The 22,843-nt window shown below is 35.4% G+C and overlaps 1 protein-coding gene and 1 pseudogene across 1 annotated transcript in view; both read right to left on the bottom strand.

The window, feature by feature from the left end:
- PIK3C2G (phosphatidylinositol-4-phosphate 3-kinase catalytic subunit type 2 gamma) overlaps positions 1–22,843 on the bottom strand; it is a 348,760-nt gene that overhangs the window by 244,356 nt on the left and 81,561 nt on the right. The window contains exons 9-12 of the mRNA XM_049625158.1: positions 18,978–19,100; positions 13,813–13,846; positions 8,518–8,713; positions 5,926–6,048 (exon numbers count right to left, since the gene is read on the bottom strand). Of these exons, the coding sequence (XP_049481115.1) occupies positions 5,926–6,048; positions 8,518–8,713; positions 13,813–13,846; positions 18,978–19,100 (476 nt within the window). The remainder of the gene's footprint in view (positions 1–5,925; positions 6,049–8,517; positions 8,714–13,812; positions 13,847–18,977; positions 19,101–22,843) is intronic.
- LOC125918234 (serine/threonine-protein phosphatase PGAM5, mitochondrial-like) lies at positions 10,284–13,181 on the bottom strand (annotated as a pseudogene).

Here is a 22,843-nt window from a genome sequence, read left to right as displayed (position 1 = left end):
CAAAGGGAAGGAACTTCAAATACAGACCCTGGATGGATTGCATATTTTGGGAAAAAAAGGGGGACAAGGGTAAAGACAGGATTGTTAATGGTGAGAAAAACTTGGATTCAGACACTGAATCCATCAATATATAAAAGAGAATGTCTAGAAGGTTACATATGATACTGTAAAGACTGAAAGGAGTGCACCTGGGTGGTGTAAGTGTTTAAGAAGAAGAAGCTTTGACAGAAAGTTGAGAGTATGATCTGAAGTCTCTAATGGTGGGCAGGGAGAGGGGTACCTTTCTTTCTTTTCTGGAATCATCTTGATTCCATAGAAATGATCAGGTTCTACTGTAAGAATCTCAAGAGACGTATGGCATTTAGGAAAGATCTATTTATGAGATGAGGAAATGAAAAATATAGTTTTCAAATGGCTTAGATGGGGCAATGTGTTTACTAGAAGATGAGAATGCTAGGAAGATATGGAAAAACTAAAACAGGTTAGCAGATAGGGGAAGATCATGGCAACTGATTCCCTAAGGAATGGGAAAAGAAAGAGAAAAGTGACAGAGCAAATGGGACAGTTTGTACTGTATGATATCTGATGGTATTAGGTATGAGGAATATGAAAAAAATTCACATTCCTTGTGATTCCAAGTTGAATTTTGACATCAATTTCTTAAGCAGTAGGTAATTGTTAAAATACTGATGATGACCAAAGCCAATGTTCAATTGGAAAGTGCTGACTGAGGCTGGCCCAGTTGAGACCTCAGGTAATATTGAGCATTTTCTCACACTAGGATTTGGCTGTCTAATCTGGATGCTAAGGAGAAGTCCTTACTCAAGATGTCAAATAACACATTTGTGACCCCCTTTTGTGAGTGGCTGGGCAGTATTCAGTCTAAGAAGAAATGAGGAGTTAATTCAGCCCAGTGACCATACTGGTTTTGAGAAAGTACACATCCATCTTCCCAACACGCTATTCCTAGTGATAAAGAGTCCCAGATCCAGGGTGTAATAAAGCAGCTAATAATAAGGAAGACAGAAGGGGTATTATAGAGGTAAATTTAATAACTAATATTTGAGTGAGCATATTACTGGAATAGGAAAATGAAGAATTAAAGATGAATTCTAGACTGGTAGATTATGTTATAGTGGATAACTTGAACTGATACAGAAATATAAAAGAAACAGGAAATTGGGGTAAGGGTAAATACTATGTGCAGTTTAAGGCGTGATATAATTGAATTAATAACAACTCAGATTTCAATATGTAAGCTATGAGTGGAGAGAACAAGTCAGAAATTGGAATCTAGATATATCTGCATTCAAATATTGGCTCCATGACTAATAAGCCTCATTTTTCCTTATCCACAAAATGGATCAAACATTGTATAACACAGTAGGTGGCAATTGTTGGTTATATATCAGCAATACATTCATTATTCAACCAATAATGTAATAATTTATATTAGCCATTGTAGACAGATGAAATTAATTCTAGTTAAAAGTAGGAAAGGTAAATAAAGGAAAGACTATGGTGAATAAAATGTATTTTTCAACATTAGCAAAGTTTAGATTATTAAAAAATTAATTTGTTTCACATTTATATATTTAAAAATCTTTATTTTCTTTCATATTCTTTTATACCCAAAATATCCACCTAAGATATTGTGGACATACTTCTCAGCTTAAAAGAAGCTCTGAAACTCAACATAAAATGTTGATGATCCTATGGAATGCACAGTAATTTCTTGAATGTGCTCTTTTTTACTTGTAATTGATTTTCTATTCAGTTTTCATATTTCTGTGCTAGAATGGAAGATATAATAATTTCACTTTATTCCTCACATAATCTGGAGTGTTCTTTTTCTCATTGAGTCTGGCTTCCTCATGTATAACTGCACTTGTTAGTGAGCTTTCATATCAAGAATGACAAAAATTCAATCAGTTACAGTGGATAGTTACTGTCAATTTCCATTTTGTCATTTTTATTAATAAAAATAAATTCTTCTAGGGTAAGAATACATGCTCTCTAAATAGTTATTTATTCATTTCTTGCATACATATGGATCTTTAAAGCCAGAATAATCTCATACTCACTAAGAAATCTTTTTTTAACTTCTATATAGCTATTGAAAAATTAAAGGAGTGAACTTTTATACAAAAAAGTTAGAAAAATACTTTACGAGACAATTCAACAAGTAAAGTTGGATTGCTTCTTTTTATGCAAGTAGCTGGCATAGATTTAACCATATATTTGCCTACTCTACTGTTGAAAAATGAATAAACACTAAAATTTTTCTGAAACACTTTTTTTCTTCCATATGAGATAGTTTTCCTAAGATCAGGGTAAGTTTCTCTTGATAAAAATGGGAGATTTAATGAAGTAAGAATGTTTAGAACTCTCCTTTTAACACATATATAACAATAAACCATTGTAAGGACTTTGATTTTTGTCTGAATGAAACTGGGAGCCATTTCAGTATTTTTAAGGAGAAGAATAACATAGCCTGAATCACATTATTTTTTAATTTTTTTAATGTTTATTTATTTCTGAGACAGAGAGAGACAGAGCATGAGTGGGGGAGGGGCAGAGAGAGAGGGAGACACAGAATCAGAAGCATAGCCTGACTTACCTTTTAAAATAAGTCACTTTAGCCACTGTGTGAGAAGGACTATCGAGGTGCAAGAGAAGTAGGGAGACCATTATAAAACACTGGTAATTCAGGAGAGAGAGAATGGGGGCCTATACCAATGAAAGTTATGAGAAGTAATAGTCTGGAAATATTTTGAGGAGAGACCCTGTAGGATTTCCTGAGAGCAGGAGATTCAGGTTAAGGATGTGATCTGAACAACTGGAACTGAAAAGGATCATCCAAGGTGGCTATCCAAGGATAGAACAAGTTTGGAATGTAAGGTTTACAGTATTGATTCAGAAATGTTGAGTGTATAAATGTGGAGTTTGTGACTGATGCCTGGTTGGTGATATAACTTTTGGAGTTGTTGGCATATAGATGCATTTAAGGATATGTGATGGTAAAAGAAAACTAAAGGAGTAAGTTTAGACACAACAGAAAAGAGGTGTAAGTGCTAAGATCATGATCAGTCTGGGAAAAGAGGAAGATAGAGAAGTAATGTCCTGTGCAGGAGAAGGAAAGCGAAAAGAATATGGGAGCCAAGTGGAGAGCATATTTCAAGATGGAAGGTGAGAGCAACAGTGCCAAATACTCCTAAATAGAGGATGTAAGATGAAGACTGAGAAACCAACATTAGATTTAACTATGCAGGTCACTAGTGACTCTAATGGGCAATTTCAGTGAAACAGAGTGATGAAAGCATAACTGGAGTATATTTTAGAGTAGAGGGGAAAAAATGAAAAAAGTGAATATACACAACTCTTTGGAAGGGTTTTGCTATAAAGCAGAGGAAAAACACAGGGTAGCTGCTGGTAAGAGAATGGAGCTTTTTTTAAATTTAAGATGAGAGGACTATCTATAGACTATAAATACTCTGCCAAGGATTTTATATGTTTTAAGAAATAGTATAGAAATCACAGTAAAAACATCAGCTTTGGAGTGAGAGTAGATCTGAGCACTAGTTCTGCCGTTTACTGGTTGTGGGAACTAGGAGAAGTTAATTATGCTTCATAACCCTCAAAACACTGATCTTTTAAAAAGGATGACAATACCTGTTTCATATTTTTGTTGTTAAGATGAGATAATATATTTTGGATATACTATGATGATTAAATATGTCAAATCTATGTCATACATTATTAAATAACAAATTTTCTGTCCTTAAGTGTACAGCCTAGTAATGGAATGTATAATCAATTATAGTATAATAGATACATGTTGAAATACATAAAGAATGCTACAAGCACCTAGAAAAATGGTAATTTTTAATTCCATTTTTAATAGAAATGAAATCAAATGAAAATAATTCTAGGTTGAGGTCACTAATTCTATTGGGGGAATCAAAAACTCACAGGAAAGATAGTACATATACAGCCTTGAAGGAACAGAAGAAAAATACATCAGTGTAGTTATTCCAACAACACTAATGATTTTCAATTTATGTGGGGTTTGGGAGGAGGATTTTTTAAATTGACTTTAGAATTACTAGGTGTTTTTCTTGAATTGTTTAAATGATAGCACATATCTATCAGCTGAAAATTAATCTGATTTTTTGAAATAGTTAGGAATAAGTTTTAATTAAGTCAGAAAAATAATTTTAGTCATTGAGCTAGTTAATAACATTTTTAAAGAATCACGTGTTACATGAAATTCATTTGCCTGTCCATAAACACTGAACTCTTACTCTATCTAATGCTGCTTGTGTTGACAGGAACAGAATGGAAAGTTTTAAAAATAGAATAAAATAAAATATCAAAAACAAAAGATCTTTTTTTCATTTGGCAAAGTCAAACAGAAATATAAGCAAACACATTCAATAAGAGTAGATTGAGGTTCACATCAACCAATAAAAGAAAAAGTGGCCAATTATTTCCAATGATGTAAAAAGAGTTTATAGGGAAGGTAAAAGAGTGTCTTGAAGGACAGGTGGGCAGTAAAGGCACTGTGCTCTTGATAGATGGAGGACCCCTAGCAGAGACATGATTTCTCAGTTTATAGTTAGGATAAATAGATCAGATGCAGAATGACTGGGTACAGGGGCAGGGAGTGGGGCTAACTCCAAAGATAAAGGTGCAGAGATAGGCAGGGGCCAAACCACTAGGAGCCTTGTATGTTGTGCTAAAGGATTTGTATTTTATCTTGTAAGAACTGGGGAGCCATTGAAGAATTGTATAAGCAGAATTCATTTTGTACAATAGAAGAGGATTTTGTAATTAAAGAACAGGTCTTTGGTCAAAGGAATTAAGAACCTAACCAAAGAAAGGAAGATAAATGTTGTCATAGTCCTAGAGGAAGGAGGAATTGCTTTAGCATAGAAGGAACTATGGAGAATTTAAAAATTGAAGGCCAAATGTCATGTCTCCATTGATTGTAGTAACACTAAGATTGGGATAAATGGCACTATCTAACAACATCCTTGGAGTCCTAGAAATTTTGACGCATATTTCTCTGAGAAAAAGCACAATATTGGGGAGTCAAATCATCTCCCAAGCCAGATCTTGTGAAAAGGCTGAGGGATAGTGGGTTGGGTTTTTTTTTTTTCTATTTGAGGTAGGAAGAAAATTGATTGTAAGGGCAGCACTGGAGACGCCAGAGAAATGACTGAAAGCTAGTGGAATAATGTCATAGGAACAGCAAGGAAAAGCAATCATGAAATAAAGCAGAAGTAATCATGAAATAGCCATAGCCAGGGCCTGAGTCTCCTGAGATTCTGAGTAAAGACTTGAGGAGGAGGGAGGGGATACAAGGGAGCAGGAAGGCATGGATTGTGTCAAGATGGTGCTTTTTTCTTCACGTTTTAACAAGTCTCCATTAAATGAGAAAGTAGGTGCCAGTCTCCCAAAACTAGATGGTAGTTTACACAAGGCATAATTATTATCAAAAAACATGATTATTTAAATACATTTATAATTGGCTCTCATAGGAAAATGGAGATTACATATGTTATTAGGTATTTTCTTTCTTCTTTGTTATATCTAGAATCTATTTCCCTCAGCCCCAAATAGAGGGTATCTCTTATATCCATAGTGTGTGAATGATTAATAATTCTACTTTCTCCAATTTCCCTTTGTGATCAATTCGTTGATGTAAATTGGATACTTGTCTAGGTTTCTAAATGGATTTTTTTAACCTGTTGAATTGTGCACTCAGTTATCTACGAGAATGAGCATATTTATCACATCACTGAATCACATCAACTGGTAATATCTTTAAAAAATCACATCTTTCAGTTTAAAAAAAAGAGAAAAAAGAATCCCTGATCTTTATTAGATAAATGATCCTGCCAAAATAAAGATTAAACTTACATTTCATTCCAGTTGACCAAGAAAAAGAACAATTTTTTGACTGGAATATTTCTGTAGCTTCTCACTTGGCACAACTTCTTTCCAGCATATGTAAGCCAACAGGAAAAAGAAAATGTTTTATAGCTAAAAAAAAATAAAATAAAAATTTAAAAAATTGATTCAATAAGCTGAAGACTATAAAGAAACCAGTTTTCTATATGGATCAATTATTTTTATAGTTAAAAGTCAAATGAAAAAGTTATATTTGCTTGTATAAAGTATACCTCAAAAATTACTTTAAAAATTCATGTTGGGTGACATCAGCAAGGTGGTACAACAAGAAGCCCTAGACCCTCCTTCCCTCATGGAAACACCAATTCAGCAATACATGGATGAATTCCCTTTGTGAGAAATTTAGAAACAAGAGTGTCCTGCACTCCAGGCAAGTGCAAACCAGTCACATAGAAATCAGTAGGAAAATTTGTGGCACTGCTTTTCCAGAACTCCTCCCCAGTAGAGTGTAGTGTAATCAGGAGGAAACCTAACTCCCAGCTTCTCCCTGGGGTGGGAAAGAGAAAACTGGAACATATGTCCAGCATTCAGACTTTTTAGGGGGCTATCCAAGGAACTAGTTTCTGTCCTGCCTAAATCTAAATGCCTAAACCAAATCTAATTTGAACTAGCACAAATTCACTTGCCCCTGTCTTTTCTCCCTCTTCACTGGAAAATGAAGAGGAGAACATCCAAACTTCTGGCTTCTTCCTAGGGAGAAAAAGAGTCGGAGTGTGAGTCCAATGTTTCAGTGTTTTGGGTGGTGGCCTGAGAGACTGGTTTCTGTCTTACCTAACTCATAGCACAGATGGGACCTGGCAGGGAGCAGCTGAGAACCAAAAAGAGCTGGGGAGCTTACAGCTGCACTGGCAAACTTGTAGTACCACAAACAGACACTAGGGAGAACAAAAAATATGAGTTTCTTAAGAAAGAAGCAAAATGTCTCTAATTTTTGAACAATCAATGTATAAAACAAATCAAATGGGAAATTAGAAAAAATACTGATACAAATGAAAATGAACACACTATACTAAAATTTATGGGATGCAGCAAAAGCAGTACTAAGAGAGAAGTTTATAGCAGTAAATACTTACATGAAAAGAAGAAATATCAAAAATAAACAACCTAACTTTATATGTAAGGAACTGGAAAAAGAGGAACAAACTAAGTCCAAAGTTAAAAGAAAGAAGAAAATAATAAAGATTAGAGCAGAAATAAAGCAGAGAATAGAAAAATAATGGAAAAAACAAACAAACAAAACTGTCACACCATATGTAAATGCAGGCTCTGTGCATATAGTGTTATCAGTATTTATCTGGCTAGTTTTTCCATGTTAGTTAAAATTGATAAGTATTTGCTAATGGTTAAAAAATGTAAGAAATTTATTTTATTATATTTATTATATTATACATCAGACCTTTAAATTTTCAAAAAATTGAGAAAAGGCATAAAAGAATCATCCCATGGATTTAAAGAAATATGTGTATGTGTAGATAGGTAATGTTTTTTACATACAAAAGCCAATTTTTCTTTCTAATTAACTTTATAAATATGTGTACAGTTCAGTTATTTTCAAAAATACAGATAGCATTTTCTTTTGTCTATTTATTGGAAAGGTTTCAGCTTTTCTTTGAGATGCTAAATGCAGTGGGTACAATAAATCCATTTATAAGTTACTATTCTTTTATCAACTTTAATTGATTTAATACACATTCTACTATAGATTTAATCCATAAGGCATTTAAAATAATGATTATAAGGGTGCTTGGTTGAGCATCGGACTCTTGGTTTTGTCTGGGGCCATGATCTCGCGGTTCATGGGTTCAAGCCCCGCATCCAGCTTTGCGTTGACAGCACTCAGCCTTCTTGAGATTTTCTGTCTCCCTCTCTTTCTGCACTCCCCCTTCCCCCCAATTTTCTCTCTCTCTCTTTCTCTCTCTCTCAAAAATAAATAAATAAGCATTTAAAATAAAATAATGATCATAATATGAATCTAATCATGTTATTAAAGAAAATACTACATAATAGAGCCAACCTAAAATCTAGCAATGTTCCAGGCATAATTGTGGTTAATTTCCAATGTAACTCAAATTACTCTTGGCTAATTCCCACTTTATCAAGGTACTAATTTCACAAAACATTTACCACTCACAACTTGATGGGTATCAGAGTGATTTTTTTTTTCTATTAAGTACTTCTCCCTGTGTGTGCTATCCCTCTGTTCTGTTAATTAGCATTGGTCTTTTAAACTCAAACATTAAAAAAAAATTAGGGCAATTACATAAAGTAGGTTGAGAATTTTCTGTTTCTATAATGATATACTGACAGTATGCAGCTATTTTTAATATGGAGAATGGGAGAAGACTTGAGGGAAAAGGAATGCACATTTGGTAATGACGTTTTTAAAAATGGTTTTAAGAATTAAGATAAATATACACTGGTTACATTTCAAAATCTTATAAAATATTCGCTCCTGCAAATAAGAACAAGACAAATTATACTCTAATTAGAAGCCATGTAAATATTAACTAAAAGTTTTGTGAAAAACTCACCACCACTCACCTGTGCACCCAAGTCTCTGGAATGTTGTGAACTGCATACACTGTGAAGCTCAGGTGGGAATGGAGTCCAGGATTTACATAAGAAATGTCATCAGGTATATTTAGAGGCTGGAAATCTGCATAAAAGCTGCGGCAATAGACACTGATTAGCTGGTAGATGGCCCTGGAGAGTTCAGTTGTCACTTTCTCTATCAAGCCTAAGGTGGGGGAGAGGGGGGGAAGGATAGAAATCAGGTCATCTGTGAAGGGCCATACTCATTATAAGCCATCAATTACAGCTTTGAAATTTCTTATGATAACTTTTAAATAAAATTTAATTAAAATGACCATCTACCAACTGACACCAATTAGCCATCTGTGCCTCTCTATGCAGCCTGAATTAGTTGATAGTTGTGTAGATAATCAATAAGCTTTCACATCTTCAGTTGCAAAAATCTTGGAATCATGGCCTTTTATCATAGATCAGAGTTTTGGATTATTAATTTGGCATTCTTTAATTTGAAATATTTTTTTATTCTAGTTTATGATTGTTAAGAATTAGCTTTCAGACAAGGAACATGTTTTCCACATGGCTTAGAAGTACTTCAAACAAATACTATCTAAAAATTAATCATAATAAATTTGACTATGCTATTATGTTTACCATTAACTGAACACTAATCATATACATTGTGCTATTGTAAAAGGAGAACAGTAAAAGTACCTGGCTGAGATCTGAAATAAGCTTGAAATGAAAGATTTATGATGCTTACTAAATCTCTTCAAAATTGAAGACTTACTTAAGTTTTACTATTAGTTGTTTAAACGGAGTTTATTGATTATTCCTAAAAGTGACTTGTCACGAAGGAAAAAAAAAGAGAAAAAAAATGACTAAGTATAGGGGCTAATAGCTGTTAAGTGTGTACTAAATGAAGGCATGCCAATTTCATAGACCATATGGAAAGGGTCACCTAATCACGGAATTTAAGGTAAACTTTCCTGGATTTCTCTCTCCTAATAAACTCCCAATAAAATTCCTTCCTGAGAGGAAGGAAGTGGAAGAGACTGATGAAATGGACCAGGTAGTTCAGGTAGTGGACTTTGATCAAAATCAGGAAAGATAGCGTCATTATAATGGTGAAGTTTTTGAGGATGATGAACATTATCCTAGGGGTGGTGTTCAGTGTCAGACCTCTTCATGGGGCCACTAAATAACACCAACTACCGACATTTTGTATGCAGTAGTGAATGAGTGAAGGAATATACTTCACTCATTTGCAATTGTTTTTGTTTTAATACTCAACTATGATAGTGTTTCAAAAGTTAAATGAAGAATAAACTCTAATTTAAAAGCTCAAAAATTACCATCTTTTAACCCAAATCAAGAAAATCTTTAACAAATATTTAAGTGATAAAGGGTTTAGGAAATGAAAAGAATGTATGAAGGGAAGTAAGTTGTGAATGGAAGCTCTCGTGCCCTCCTCAGAGTCCCTCATGCGTGATGGGCTTTGCTGAAGGGGCCTCCAGGCAGGTGGCACAGCTACCTACGGTAATGGTCAAAGAGCTCCTCGGTGTGAATCTGCCAGGCTTCAGTCTCATCCCCGAAACAGGCCTCCTTAAATCCTATAAATTTATTCTGGTTGGACAGCTTAAAGCAGAAAACTATTGAAAAAGAAATCAGCCTAATCTGATCTGAATGTTATTCTTTCCCTTCCCGGGCCAGAAGTAAAGTACTGAAATGCCACACTTTAGATATTTCTACTTTTCGGCCACGTCGTCCTGGAGAAATGAAATGGAACTGCAGCTTAACTTGTGGAGGGAAGCCAGAGAGGGAATCTGTGTTCTTTGGTGACACCCACATCCAGCTGGGTACAGCACTGAGGAGAGCGGGGCCCCGAGGCCCTCCTCAGGAGTGTTAGATCTTATCAGGAGGCCTGAACCCTGTGTCCCTGAGGGCCCTGAGCGCTACTCTGCAACTAGACCAGACCACCAGCTGGATAATGCCGCGGTTGTTGAGGGAGAGGCGGTGCCAGCCTTCTGAAAGAACTCTGGCACCGGACACATCAGGTTGCAAAAGGTGGCATGGCAGATTTCAGAACCGTTCTGCTGCCTGGCATCAGCCAGGTGGATGCAATTTAGTAAGCCACTTCCCTTCCGGCTCTGTCTTCCTAATACCCTCAGTCTCGGGCTTCCAGTGCGACTTGGGCCGATTCAGCTCGTTCAGCTAGATATGGGCGCCTTCCCTCAGCAGGTCTGTGCTGACTTTGCAGACCCCTGGCACGTGTTTGCTGATGATGTCAGTGGTTTCTATCGCGTGGGTCATGGAGGAATGGTCGATTTTATTAAGTTTCAATCCCAAGTTTACAAGTCGGAACATCAGTCAGCCTAGCCTGTCTGCGACCTAGGAGAGTCGGTAGTGCAATCGGAAGAGGCGTCCACCCGGTACTGGGATTGCCTGATGATGAAGATGTGCCGCATGGCCTTGCCTTTGTAATGGTCCAGCCTGGGCATCAGTTCTCCTGCAGACTTCAGGCTCCTCTTCCGGATGTTGATCAGGGTCTGTGGGCCTCCCAGTACCTGGTGGGGTCCCAGACACCCCTGCGGCACGTGGCCCCGCCCACTGTGGCGGCGGCTCCGCTAGGCTCTGGGCTTGGGCTGGGTGCTCCCAACTCCAGGGAGAAGGGCCTGGCGGCCGAGATCTGCCGCTGAGAAGTCACCGAGAGAACAGCTAAGCGCGTCCTTTGAAATTACGTTGTTAACGGGCAGTGATTTTGATTTGATTTGATGTGTGCCAAGTCAAGTCACATAGTACTGGTATTTATTCAAACGCATGCACTTCCTCGTCAAGTTGTTTCTGAAGCATAAATTGCTTGTAGTTTCTAGTTGTTTTGAAAAGAAAAGAAAAGAGCCAGCTTTTTCCTCCATCAGTCTGCAGTGTTCCAATACCAGACAATTTGGTACTCAAAAATCATGCCACTTTCAGCAGGGAGCTTCTTTGAACCCCATTCTGTCCCTCAGAAGCTCTGTCCATAATTAAAACATTCTTTTGTTGCTCAACACATGCTATTATTCACTTGGTTATTCGTAAGTTTGTACAAAATTTATAAGATGGCCACATTTTACTTAAAATGGTGCCCTTTGTTGAAATCAGTCTGAGGGAATGAGCAGCATGAAATAAGCCTTAATTAAAATTCTCAGAGAAATCAGCAGTAGCAGTTAATAAAACAGAAGAGTAAAGCAGCATAAAAATCGTTTTTAAAGAAGACTCAAATTCTTGAGGCCGACCAACACGGATTCTCCTGAACAACAGGAGGCAGGGAACTATAAATTTATAGAAACATGTTACCCAGTCCCCACATTGTGCTGTTGGTACTCTGAATCAGGAAGTATAAACTTCTTAATAATTCCCAACCTTGTGCAAATGAATGCACATCTAAAATAAATCATAAAGTTGGGTCAGAGCTCTTATCAATTCAAGCCCCAGCATGTATTTTGGGAAATCTTAATTATCTGGGTATTTACTCAAACTCTACTCTTGACTTTTTCTGCAGAAATACAGTTCTTGGTTATAATTTGCTTCTTTGAGGTAGTATAGAGATGTGTGCTTATGCATTATGCTTTACTTCCAGAACTCTGGATGAAGAGTCCATTTCACATATCATCAGAAATGTACCAGGGACTCAAGATAGTGGGGTTGGTGGTGAAATATGGAGTAATAACATTTATCACACCTGATTTTACTCTGGGAATAGAGTTATAGTGTCATAAATTGAGAAATAGTGACAATATATATTTGATTAAAATTTATTAATTAGGGGCACTTGGGTTTCTCAGTCAGTTAAGCATTTGACTCTTGGTTTTGGCTCAGGTCATGATCTCATGGCTTGTGAGTTAAAGCCCCACGCAGGGCTCTGCACTGGCAGTGAAGAGCCTGCTTGGGAGTCTCTCTCTTTCTCTCTGTCTCTCTCTCTCTGTCCCTCCCTGCTCATGCACTCTCTCTGTCTCTTTCTTAAAATAAATAAATAAACTTAAAGTTTAAAAAAATAAGATGCATTAATTAGAATCTGTGATGATTTAGCATTAAAAAGAAGTCTTTGTGAACATTCCTACACAGTTCTCTGGGATCTTATATCCCAAGCCCTTAGGGATATAAGGGAATGAAGGGATTTTATTCCAACATTCCTAGAAGAAAGGAAGAGAGGGCCAATTCCATCTGACATAACCTCCAGCTTGTTCTCTCTTCATTGTATCACTTGGACTCTGTGTTAGTGATATTATTAGGGAGCGTCCATCCTTTCCCTTCCTTAATGATATTCTGGAGTTATGAATGCCTGGAACAGGGATTTTTGCGCCAGTACAGTTTGTTTGTGTGCGTGTTTGTTTTATCTCCATGCCCTCTGCCGTCCCATATTTCTCGGTGATGTGAAGGGGGGAGCTCTTCAAATGTAATTGAATGTCTTCTTTTGAGTGGTGGTAATTAGAGTAGAGAGGATATCCCTCCGCACATTACTTAGTCCTAAAAATGATTAAGGGAATGGAGGACAGGTTGGGGCTATCGTTTGTATGTGAGTCTGTTTCCTTGAAGATACTCACAGGGTTCATACGCCAAATACCACTTGCCTGTGCAAGCAAGAACAACTCTGACCACACCCTGCACATTGAGTAACTATCATGTCTGCTATGCATATTGGGGAATCAAAGAGTTTAATTCCCTAAGATCACAGAGTCAAAAAGTGGCAGAGTTGAAATTAACCAGATTCCAAAAGCCAGATCCTTTGCTCTATACCACACTATTGCATATCCACTGTTTTCTGTAGAGGCAAAGTCCTCCTGTGGCTTGCAGTTTTATAGGCTCGGAGCCTCTGTGAACACTAATTATTCCAGGACCTAATCCTCCTACATATTATGTTAGATTGGTCTTTCAAATACTATTTTAATTTAAATTTGAAATTAGTGACTTTGAAGAAAGACATCTGCTATTTTTTAGACTCTTCTTACATCAAAATATAAGTAGCTAAATAACATTTTATAGTTCTTGGAATGGTTATAAAAATATTTTCAGTATTCCTTTCTTTTTTATAGACCTCTTGACTTTTCCCATTTCTTAAAAATGTCAGGCTAAAAGTTTAGAGTGTTGATTTTTATTCACTTGCAGAATAATCATTTCCATCAGTAAAAACAGTTTAGCAAAACATTTATGCCTCAAAAAATGTTTGTGTGCGTGTGCTACCATAATATTTGGATAAAAAATTGAAAAGAATTAAATTATTTTTGTTTCTGTAACTGTTTCTTAAATGTGGGTATATGTATGTTTTACCTTTTGCTGAAGTCTCTGAATTTTGATGAAAATTCTGAAAAAGAAAAATAAGTGCACAGACAGAATAGTTATTTAGAAAACAAATTCACAAAACAACCAAACTGATTATATGCAGATCTAAACACTGAAATTTCTCTTGCATCATAAAAAGACAAAATATTTATTGTTATCATGTATCAATGTTGCTTAATAAACAGAAGGAAGTTAAATTATAAAGTAAAAGGAAAGCATTCTGAATGTTTTAATAAACAATCTAGGTTTTTTGACTGAAAAAAATTTAGAATAAATTCAGCCTGTTTAGTGTTTTTTTAAAAAAATTTTTTTAATGTTTATTTATTTATTTTTGAGAGAGAGAGACAGAGCACGAGCAGGGGAGGAGCAGAGAGAGAGAGAGACACAGAATCCAAAACAGGCTTCAGGCTCTGAGCTGTCAGTCAGTACAGAGCCTGACGCAGGGCTGGAACTCACAGACCGTGAGATCATGACCTGAGCCGAAGCCGGACGCTCAACCGACTGAGTCACTCAGGCACCCCAAGCCTGTTTAGTGTTATTAGAACAGTTCTATATATATTGGCTAAACTCAGTTCCTTCCCTAGCAGTAAATAAGTTTTTGAAATAAGTGCATTTTAATTCTTTCTGTGTAGTATGTCCAGTTCTTATTATTAGCAGACGTTCAGTTGCGAGCTTTGCGCTGCTATGCAAAGAGGGCTGGATGGAAGTGGGCAAAATCAAGGGCACCTGGGTGGCTCAGTTGGTTAAGCGTCAGACTTTGTCTCAGGTCATGATCTCACGGTTCATGGGTTTGAGCCCCCTCTCCTGGGATTCTCTCCCCCTCTCTTTCTCTGCCCCTCCCCTGCTCATGCTCTCTCTTTCTCAAAATAAATAAACTTAAAAAAAAATCAAGTGGGCAGAATCATACAGATTTATGGTATAGTTTCATTTCTTTTTTTTTTTTTAACGTTTATTTATTTTTGAGACAGAGAGAGCCAGAGCATGAACGGGGGAGGGTCAGAGAGAGAGGGAGACACAGAATCCGAAACAGGCTCCAGGCTCTGAGCGGTCAGCACAGAGCCTGACGCAGGGCTCGAACTCACAGACCGTGAGATCATGACCTGAGCCGAAGTCGGACGCTCAACGACTGAGCCACCCAGGCGCCCCTCATTTCTTTATTTTTAGGAGATTTAAAGAAACTGACAGTAAAACACTTGTGACCATATTCTAAATAAAACAGTACTATCTGAAATTATATTTTTTGTCATTTTAGTTCATATTCATTAGTATGGTTTTATTATTTATTTGCTTGTTTGTTTATTTGTGTTTCTATTTGTTGGAGACCTAGAATTACTTTAGTGGTTTAGGATTCACTGGTTATAACTTCATTATCATGAAAACTGTATATAGCGATACACAGATTCACAAAACTGAGGTTTCAGTCTGAAAGCAAACATAATTTTCTAATACGTCAAATCCATTTTAATTGGCGCTACATTTTTAAAAATTTTGCTTTAAGTTTGTTTTTAAAGCCCAGTTTCTCAAACAAAGGATAATCGTCGTGTTTTTTTTTTTTTGTAATCAAGAACTTGCTACAATATTCCTTTTGAAAGAAAACACTTGTATCATGTTTAAAATTTAATTAAATTTATATATAGCTTTTTCACTTAAAAGCATTGTTCACATGAACCTTTTCAGAAGCATTTCTCTTAAGTATAATATTTCATCTGAGTGTAGTTTACACCACTAGGCTTAATAATTGCACATAAGATCTTCACCTCACCCATGTGGATGAGACCATTAAAGATGTTAGCCTGACTTAACTAGAATTCAATTTATTTCAGAAATATAAACTTGTATTTTAAAATCACCATGACATCCACCTACAGCACAATGTGTAAGACCATATTTTTCTCTTTGTGTTTCATTTATTGTATGAACATGTAATGGAAATATATTATGTGAGATTCTGGAATAGAATTTTGAAGGATGGAAAATTGTTTCCAGTGCTGAATAAGACTATAAACTGCATTTGTGATATAATTCATCATCTTGCCAAAACTTACATTTAATAAATACCTCATTACTTCTCTGTATGGCAGGAAATAGTCTCTTGCAAGTTGACCAAAAAAGGCAGCCAAGGGAAAGGAAAGCTTTTCAAATTTGAGTTTGTTGGCAGAAGATTCATTTTTCTCAGTATTTTTTTAATCTTAGGTTCATGGTGGTTAGACAGACTGAGGTACTTTGGCATTGTTAACTGCAGTTGGTTACCGCACAAATTCTGAAAATATGTACTTACTGTTTGTGCTAGCATTCTTATATAGGTGGGCTCTTCGATTAGGATGGAGAAAGAGGTGAACATGTTTGAATGAAGGTGATGTAGAATAAGTGAACTTTTAAAGTGTGCTCAGAATAAGTAGAATCTGTTTATTTTATTTTTATTTATTTATTTTTAAAGTAGGTTCCATGCCCAGGATGGAGCCGAGCTCAGGGCTTGAACTCACGACCTTGAGATCGAGACCTGAGCTGAGATCGAGATGGATGCTTAACTGAGCCACCCAGGCACCCCTAGAATCTGTTTACTAAGGGTTTTAAACTGTCTGTTTTTCCCATTGACATATATGAAATAAAACTGGTAATTGTCAACTGTTTATTTCTATGTGTGAGTAATCACATATAAGTTAGTGCTCATAAGTATATAAGATAGGTGAAATGTGATTATGAGCTTTTCATAAGAATTATAATTGTTCAGTTTTCCTAGGATTCACTTTCTCTTTGAAGGATTCTTTTGGCTTCAGCTATATTGAAAATTTGACATTTCTGAGAAAATTGCCATTTTTGTTCTTTTAGGGAGTTTTCAAAAATGAATGTTTTAAGATAAAGCTTTTGTATCTTGTAATATTTTTAACGGCATTTGAAGTGCTTTATCCTAAAATGAGATTTTCCTCATTCTTTGATCAGTTATTTGTTTGTATTGATTCACTGAGAGCCGAACATAAACATTGAAGCACAACCAAGTGGTCTTAGCAGATGGAAAGACATGTGTTCACATTCATGCATGTGGTCTCCTCTGGCAAAGGTTCACATTTGTCATGATGTTGGCTATAATCAATAGTCGTGAGAAAATGACCTACGTGGTGCTTGTGTGAATTAAAACCTTCATGTCGGCTATATGGGGAGGAATCTCAAAAAGTACCACCAGCACCATTACTACTACCTTCAGTAATAATAATGACTTATGCAAGAAACACTATCATTTGGACCTTTATTAACATTATTTGTAACACAGGAACCCTGTAGATTCTGCTGTTTGTTTGTTTGTTTGTTTGTTTGTTTATTTATGCAGTGAGGAAAGCTGAAATGCAGAGATATGAATTAATTTTCCGAAGGATGTTCAGCTAAAAACTGGTAGATATTGAGTTCAAATCATATTTGCATGACCCTAAGCTCTTTGTATTTTACTGCCAGCTCTAGGTGCTTGTAATGTCTCCCAAATGTGATACTCTAAGAGAAATTAGTTGCTTATTGAAAGTTAACTCTCACTACCTTGTTATCTCGGAAAGGATATCCTTGAAATGTCCTTCTTAGCATCATATAATTCTTAAGTTTTTGAGTTTATCAAAATATTTATTTTCACAACATACTGATGATAGGCTTTTGGCGACTATGTGGAATCTTCCCACTCTAACACAGAATAGAAAAATATGACCAGATTAAATGTGATCACTTCAAATTTTTTACCTTGTTGTCTTTTCTGAAGACCATGGATGTTAATATGTACATACAAAAACAGCTTTGGAGACTATATAGGTACTTCATTGTCTTCTATTGGAAGGTGTAAGAGTAGATATTTTCCCATTAAGAAAAATGTAAGGAAATGAACACATACTAATTTCAGACATCGAATTTTGATATTTATTGATTATATTGTTTAAATTTTGACTTCTTCATGCTTTGTAATTTTAGCTTTTAATGAATGTTTATCTGGAAAATCTTTTGATAGGATGATTCCACTGCTCCTGAGTCATCACTGTCCCTATATGTAATGCAAACAAGGTATTCAAATTTCTATATTCATTATTACTCTATAATTACAAAAATAAGTTCTAATTAAAATAAGACACAGAAAATCCAACATTTGAAACAATGATGATGATTTATATATATTAATATAATTGTCCACTTTCTAAATCAGTCTTTTTGAAATTTCAAGGTTGGCATATTCAAGGTAATATAATCTGTGCTGTTCCTTTCCCTTCAGGTAAAGAATGAATGTAATCATTCTTTCTTATTAAGTTTCACATATATTGAGGAAGAGGCCTAGTTTCAAATCTCTATTTGGCCACTTATTAATCCTCTGTACATGAGCATTCTAAGCATCTGATTTTAATAATAAAATTAACATTAAAACACCACTTCATGGTGTATTGTTGGGAGGATGAACTGAAATGAAATAAAAGTGAAATGAAATGAAGTAATAAATAAGTGAAACTATTTTATTATTGCAGTGTACTATCAAGTATTAGTTATTATCATCATCATATCTTCTTCATCATTTGCTAAACTAATAACAAGATTGAATGGATTATTGTGACCAGATTTCCTAATCTTTTTCTTGGGCAATAATCACACCTGTAATTCTATATTAGATTTCTGAGATTAAAAAAAACATATAATACTTATTTTTTTTAACTGGAAAAAAATGGTATTAATGCATTATATATAAGCAGTATGCACTGCAAATTCAGCAAAAGATACCACAAAAAACTGGTCTTTCCTATCTGTGTGCTTGTCCACATAAGCATGGATACTTGCTCCTGAATATACTGGTGCACATGAAAGCCATTAATAGTCTGTACAAACACTTGTCTGTGAATGTTACATAATTGTTTCCTCCAGGTAGGATAGTAGGATTGATTTGAGTCTCACTTGGAAGATACATTGCAGTTACAAACTTCAAAGGTGTAAGAAATTTCCTTTTAATTTAATTGAATCCTTTTGGTATAATAATCTATTTGGTATAATAGAATCAAGTTTCCATTACCCCCAAATGATTGAAATATTTATGCGCACATACACAGACACACACACACAGTAGGCAAAATTCTTTCACTCTTCTTAATTATTGAACTCAGGTTTAAAATAATTACTGTCTAATAAATGAGTATATTTACCTCTGCATTTCTCTGAAGAGTCAGATTTAGTTCATTTACAGCATCTGTAATTTGTTTGGTCTCCACACACCCCAGAACACCGCATATATTTTTTACTTCTTCAATAATATTATCTACATTTTGCTATGGATGAAAAATAAGAAAATGCAATTTAATTCGGATGCATTTTAAGTCTTTTCCAGATTAAGAAAACACAACTACTCAATTATAACATGGAAAAGAAAAATTTATGAGTAGTTCATGTGGAAAAAGCCAGTTATTTTATTTATGTGAACTCAATATGATTCTCCAGAACAGCTAAATGACAGTGGGAGGGAATGATATGTTCTTTTGTTTTGTTTTGTCTTCCAGAACAATGCAGAGGAGAAAAATTTGTCATAAATCTTCTCCAATGTTCAAAATAATTTTAAGATATGATTAATATCTAAAGTACTAGAATGCTGCTCTTTCAGAGTCTATGTTACATCAAATATTTCCTGAGATAAGCTTGGAATATAGCACATAAAATAACAAAGCTGCATTCTTGTCAGTATTCACTAACTCAAAGAGTCACAGAGATAGAATTTAGCAAACTCCTGTGTAATAGAACATTCATGACTGCTTGCATACCTGTAATGTGGAAGAATTCTCTACCGACAGGACAGTCTATCAATTTTTGAACAAGTAATTTTTACAAAGATTTTTCTCATATTGAATCAAGATGAATGTCTCTAAGTTTGCAACCATTTATTCCAACTTATCATTCCAGAGGTACTTACAGTAAAGCTAATTACCTTTTCACTTGAACAGCCATCAAATACATGAAAATGATTGTCATGTTTCCCTTCTCTTCTTTTTTTTCAGGCTAAAATTTTCTAGTAACATCAACTACCTTTACTTTATGTACATTAAACTACAGTCTTATTATGGCTTAGGTCTCAGTACTTTGTGTACTCCATTTGTGATCCAAACTCCCTTTTCCATCTAAATATTAGATGTTCTGAAATGTTAACATAACAAGCTTTCCATTTTTCCTTCTTATATATTTTCTTAGGACAATCATACCAAATCTTGTCCAGGTATCACCTCTATGAAAAAATATGCTCAAATCTAGCCTTAATGTCTCCTGAAATCCAGTGCAAATACATGCTTCATATCTGAAGAATCTCTCATATGATGGATCAGCCATCATAGGATTTGTAAATTTTAAGCTGATTATTCCCCTTTTACCAGCACGTATTTATTTGTGTGTATATATTAGAGGAAACTCCATGGTTTTGGAGTTTAGAAAAGTGTTCCCTTATAGTGGTTTTGCATTTGCTTCTGCCTGTGTCCAAAATAGTCACTATATTCTGGCACAATTTTTTGGCATAAATTCTTACTATCGTGTAAATTAATACTTCACAGATACCCAGACAATTTTTCAGGTAATCATTTCCTCACTCAAAGCTCCTGGGTAGAGAGAGGATTTCTCAAAAGCTCTCTTGGTCTGTAGGCATTGTTTTTCTTCTCTCACTGTTTACAGGTGACAATCTATCCAATGTCCGGGATTTATTCAGAGATTTCAGCTCCATATATACCCCTTTCTTAACTTCCCCCTTTGAATCAATATTTTGGTATCCTTTGGGTAAACACCTAGTAGTACAATTGCTGGGTTGTAGAGTAGTTCTATTTTTAACTTTTTCAGGCACCTCCAACCATTTTCCATGGTCCTGTACCAGTTGGCATTTCCACCAAGAGTATAAGGGGGTTCCCCTTTCTCCCCATCCTTGCCAACACCCACTGTTCTTGTGTTGTTAATTTCAGCCCTTCTAACAGGTGTGAGGTTGTACCTCATTGTGGTTTTGATTTATATTTCCCTGATGATGAGAAATGTTGAGCATATTTTCATGTGTATATTGGCCATCTGTATGTCTTCTTTGGAAAAATGTCTATTCATATCTTCTGCCCATTTCTTAACTGGATTATTTGCTTTTTGGGGTGCTGAATTCGGTAAGTTCTTTATAGACTTTGGATACTAACCCTTTAGCAGATACGTCATTTGCAAATATCTTTCCCCTTTCCATTGGCTGCCTTTTAGTTTTGTTGATTGTTTCCTACACTGTAGAGGTTTTTATCTTGATTAAATCCCAGTAGTTCATTTTTGCTTTTGCTTCCCTTGCCTCCAGAGACGTGTCTAGTCAGAAGTTTTTCCAGCCGAGGTCAAAGAGGATGCTGCCTGTGTTCTCCTCTAGGAGTTTTATGGTTTCCTGTCTCACATGTAGGCATTTCATCAATTTCGAATTTATTTTCGTGTATGGTGTAAGAAAGTGCTCCAGATTCATCATTCTGCATGTTGCTGTTCAGTTTTTCCAACACCATTTGTTGAAGAGACTGCCTTTTTCCATTGGACATTTTTTCCTGCTTTGTCAAAGATTAATTGACCATACATTTGTGAGTCCATTTGTGGGTTCTGTATTATGTTCCACTGATCTTTGTGTCTGTTTTTTGTGCCATGTTTTTTTGTGCCAGTACCAACCGTACTGTTTTGATGATTACAGCTTTGTAATACAGAGTGAAGTCTGGAATCATGATGCCTCCAGTTTTGGTTTTCTTTTTCAACACTACTTTGTCTTTTGGGGTTCCATACAAATTTTAGGATTGTTTGTTCTATTATTTTTTTTTTTGCAAAAATGCTGGTAGTATTTGGATAGGGATTGCATTAAATATCTAGATTGCTTTGGGTAATAAACTTATTTTAACAATATTTGTTCTTCCAATCCATGAGCATGGAATGTTTTTCTATTTCTGTGTGTCATCTTCAATATCTTTCATCAGTGTTTTATAGTTTACGGAGTACAGATCATTTACCTTTTTGGTTAGGTTTATTCCTAGATATCTTATGGTTTTTGGTGCAGTTGTAAATAGGATTGATTCCTTGATTTCTATTTCTGCTTCTTCATTATTGGTATGTAGAGATGGAACAGATTTCTGTGCATTGAGTTTGTATCTTGTGACTATGCTGAATTAGTTTATCAATTCTAGCAATTTTTTTGGTGGAGTCTTTCAGATTTTCTACCTAGAGTATCATGTCTTTTGAAAATAGTGAAAAGTTTAACTTCTTTCTTGCCAATTTGGATGCCTTTTACGTCATTTTGTTGTCTGATTGCTGAGGCTAGGACTTCCAGTACTATGTTAAATAACAATGGTGAGAGTGGACATCCCTGTCTTTTTCCTGACTGCAGAGGAAAAGCTCTCAGTTTTTCCCCATTGAGGATGATATTAGCAGTGGATCTTCATATATGGTTTTATGATGTTGAGGTAAGTTCCCTCTATCTCTACTTTGTTAAGGTTTTTTTTTTTTTTTTCAAGGATGGATGCTGTATTTTGTCAAATGCTTTTTTTGCATCTATTGAGAAGATCATATGTTTCTCATTCTGTCTTTTATTAAGGTGGTGTATCACATTAATTTGTTTGCAAATATTAAAGCACCCTTGCAGCCCAGGAATAAATCCAACTTGATTGTGGAAAATAACACTTTTAATGTAATGTTGGATTAGATTTGCTAGTATCTTCTTGGGAATTTTTGCATCCATGTTCATCAGGGATATTGGCCTGTAATTTTCCTTTTTAGTTGGGTCTTTGTCTGATTTTTGACTCAAGGTCATACTAGCTTTGTAGAATGAATTTGGAAGTTTTCTTTCCATTTTTACTTTTTTGGAATAGCTTGAAAAGAGTATGTATTTACTCTTCTTTAAATGATTGGTAGAATTCCCCTGTAAAGGCATTTGGCCCTGGACTTTTTTTTTTTGGGAGATTTTTGATTACTGATTCAATTTCTCTGCTGATTGCGGGTCTGTTCAAATTTTCCATTTCTTCTTGTTTCAGTTTTGGTATTCAGTTTTGTA

This window comes from Panthera uncia, chromosome B4, assembly GCF_023721935.1.
Source record: "Panthera uncia isolate 11264 chromosome B4, Puncia_PCG_1.0, whole genome shotgun sequence".
Lineage (NCBI taxonomy): Eukaryota > Metazoa > Chordata > Mammalia > Carnivora > Felidae > Panthera > Panthera uncia.
This window is presented reverse-complemented; position numbering and strand designations above follow the sequence as displayed.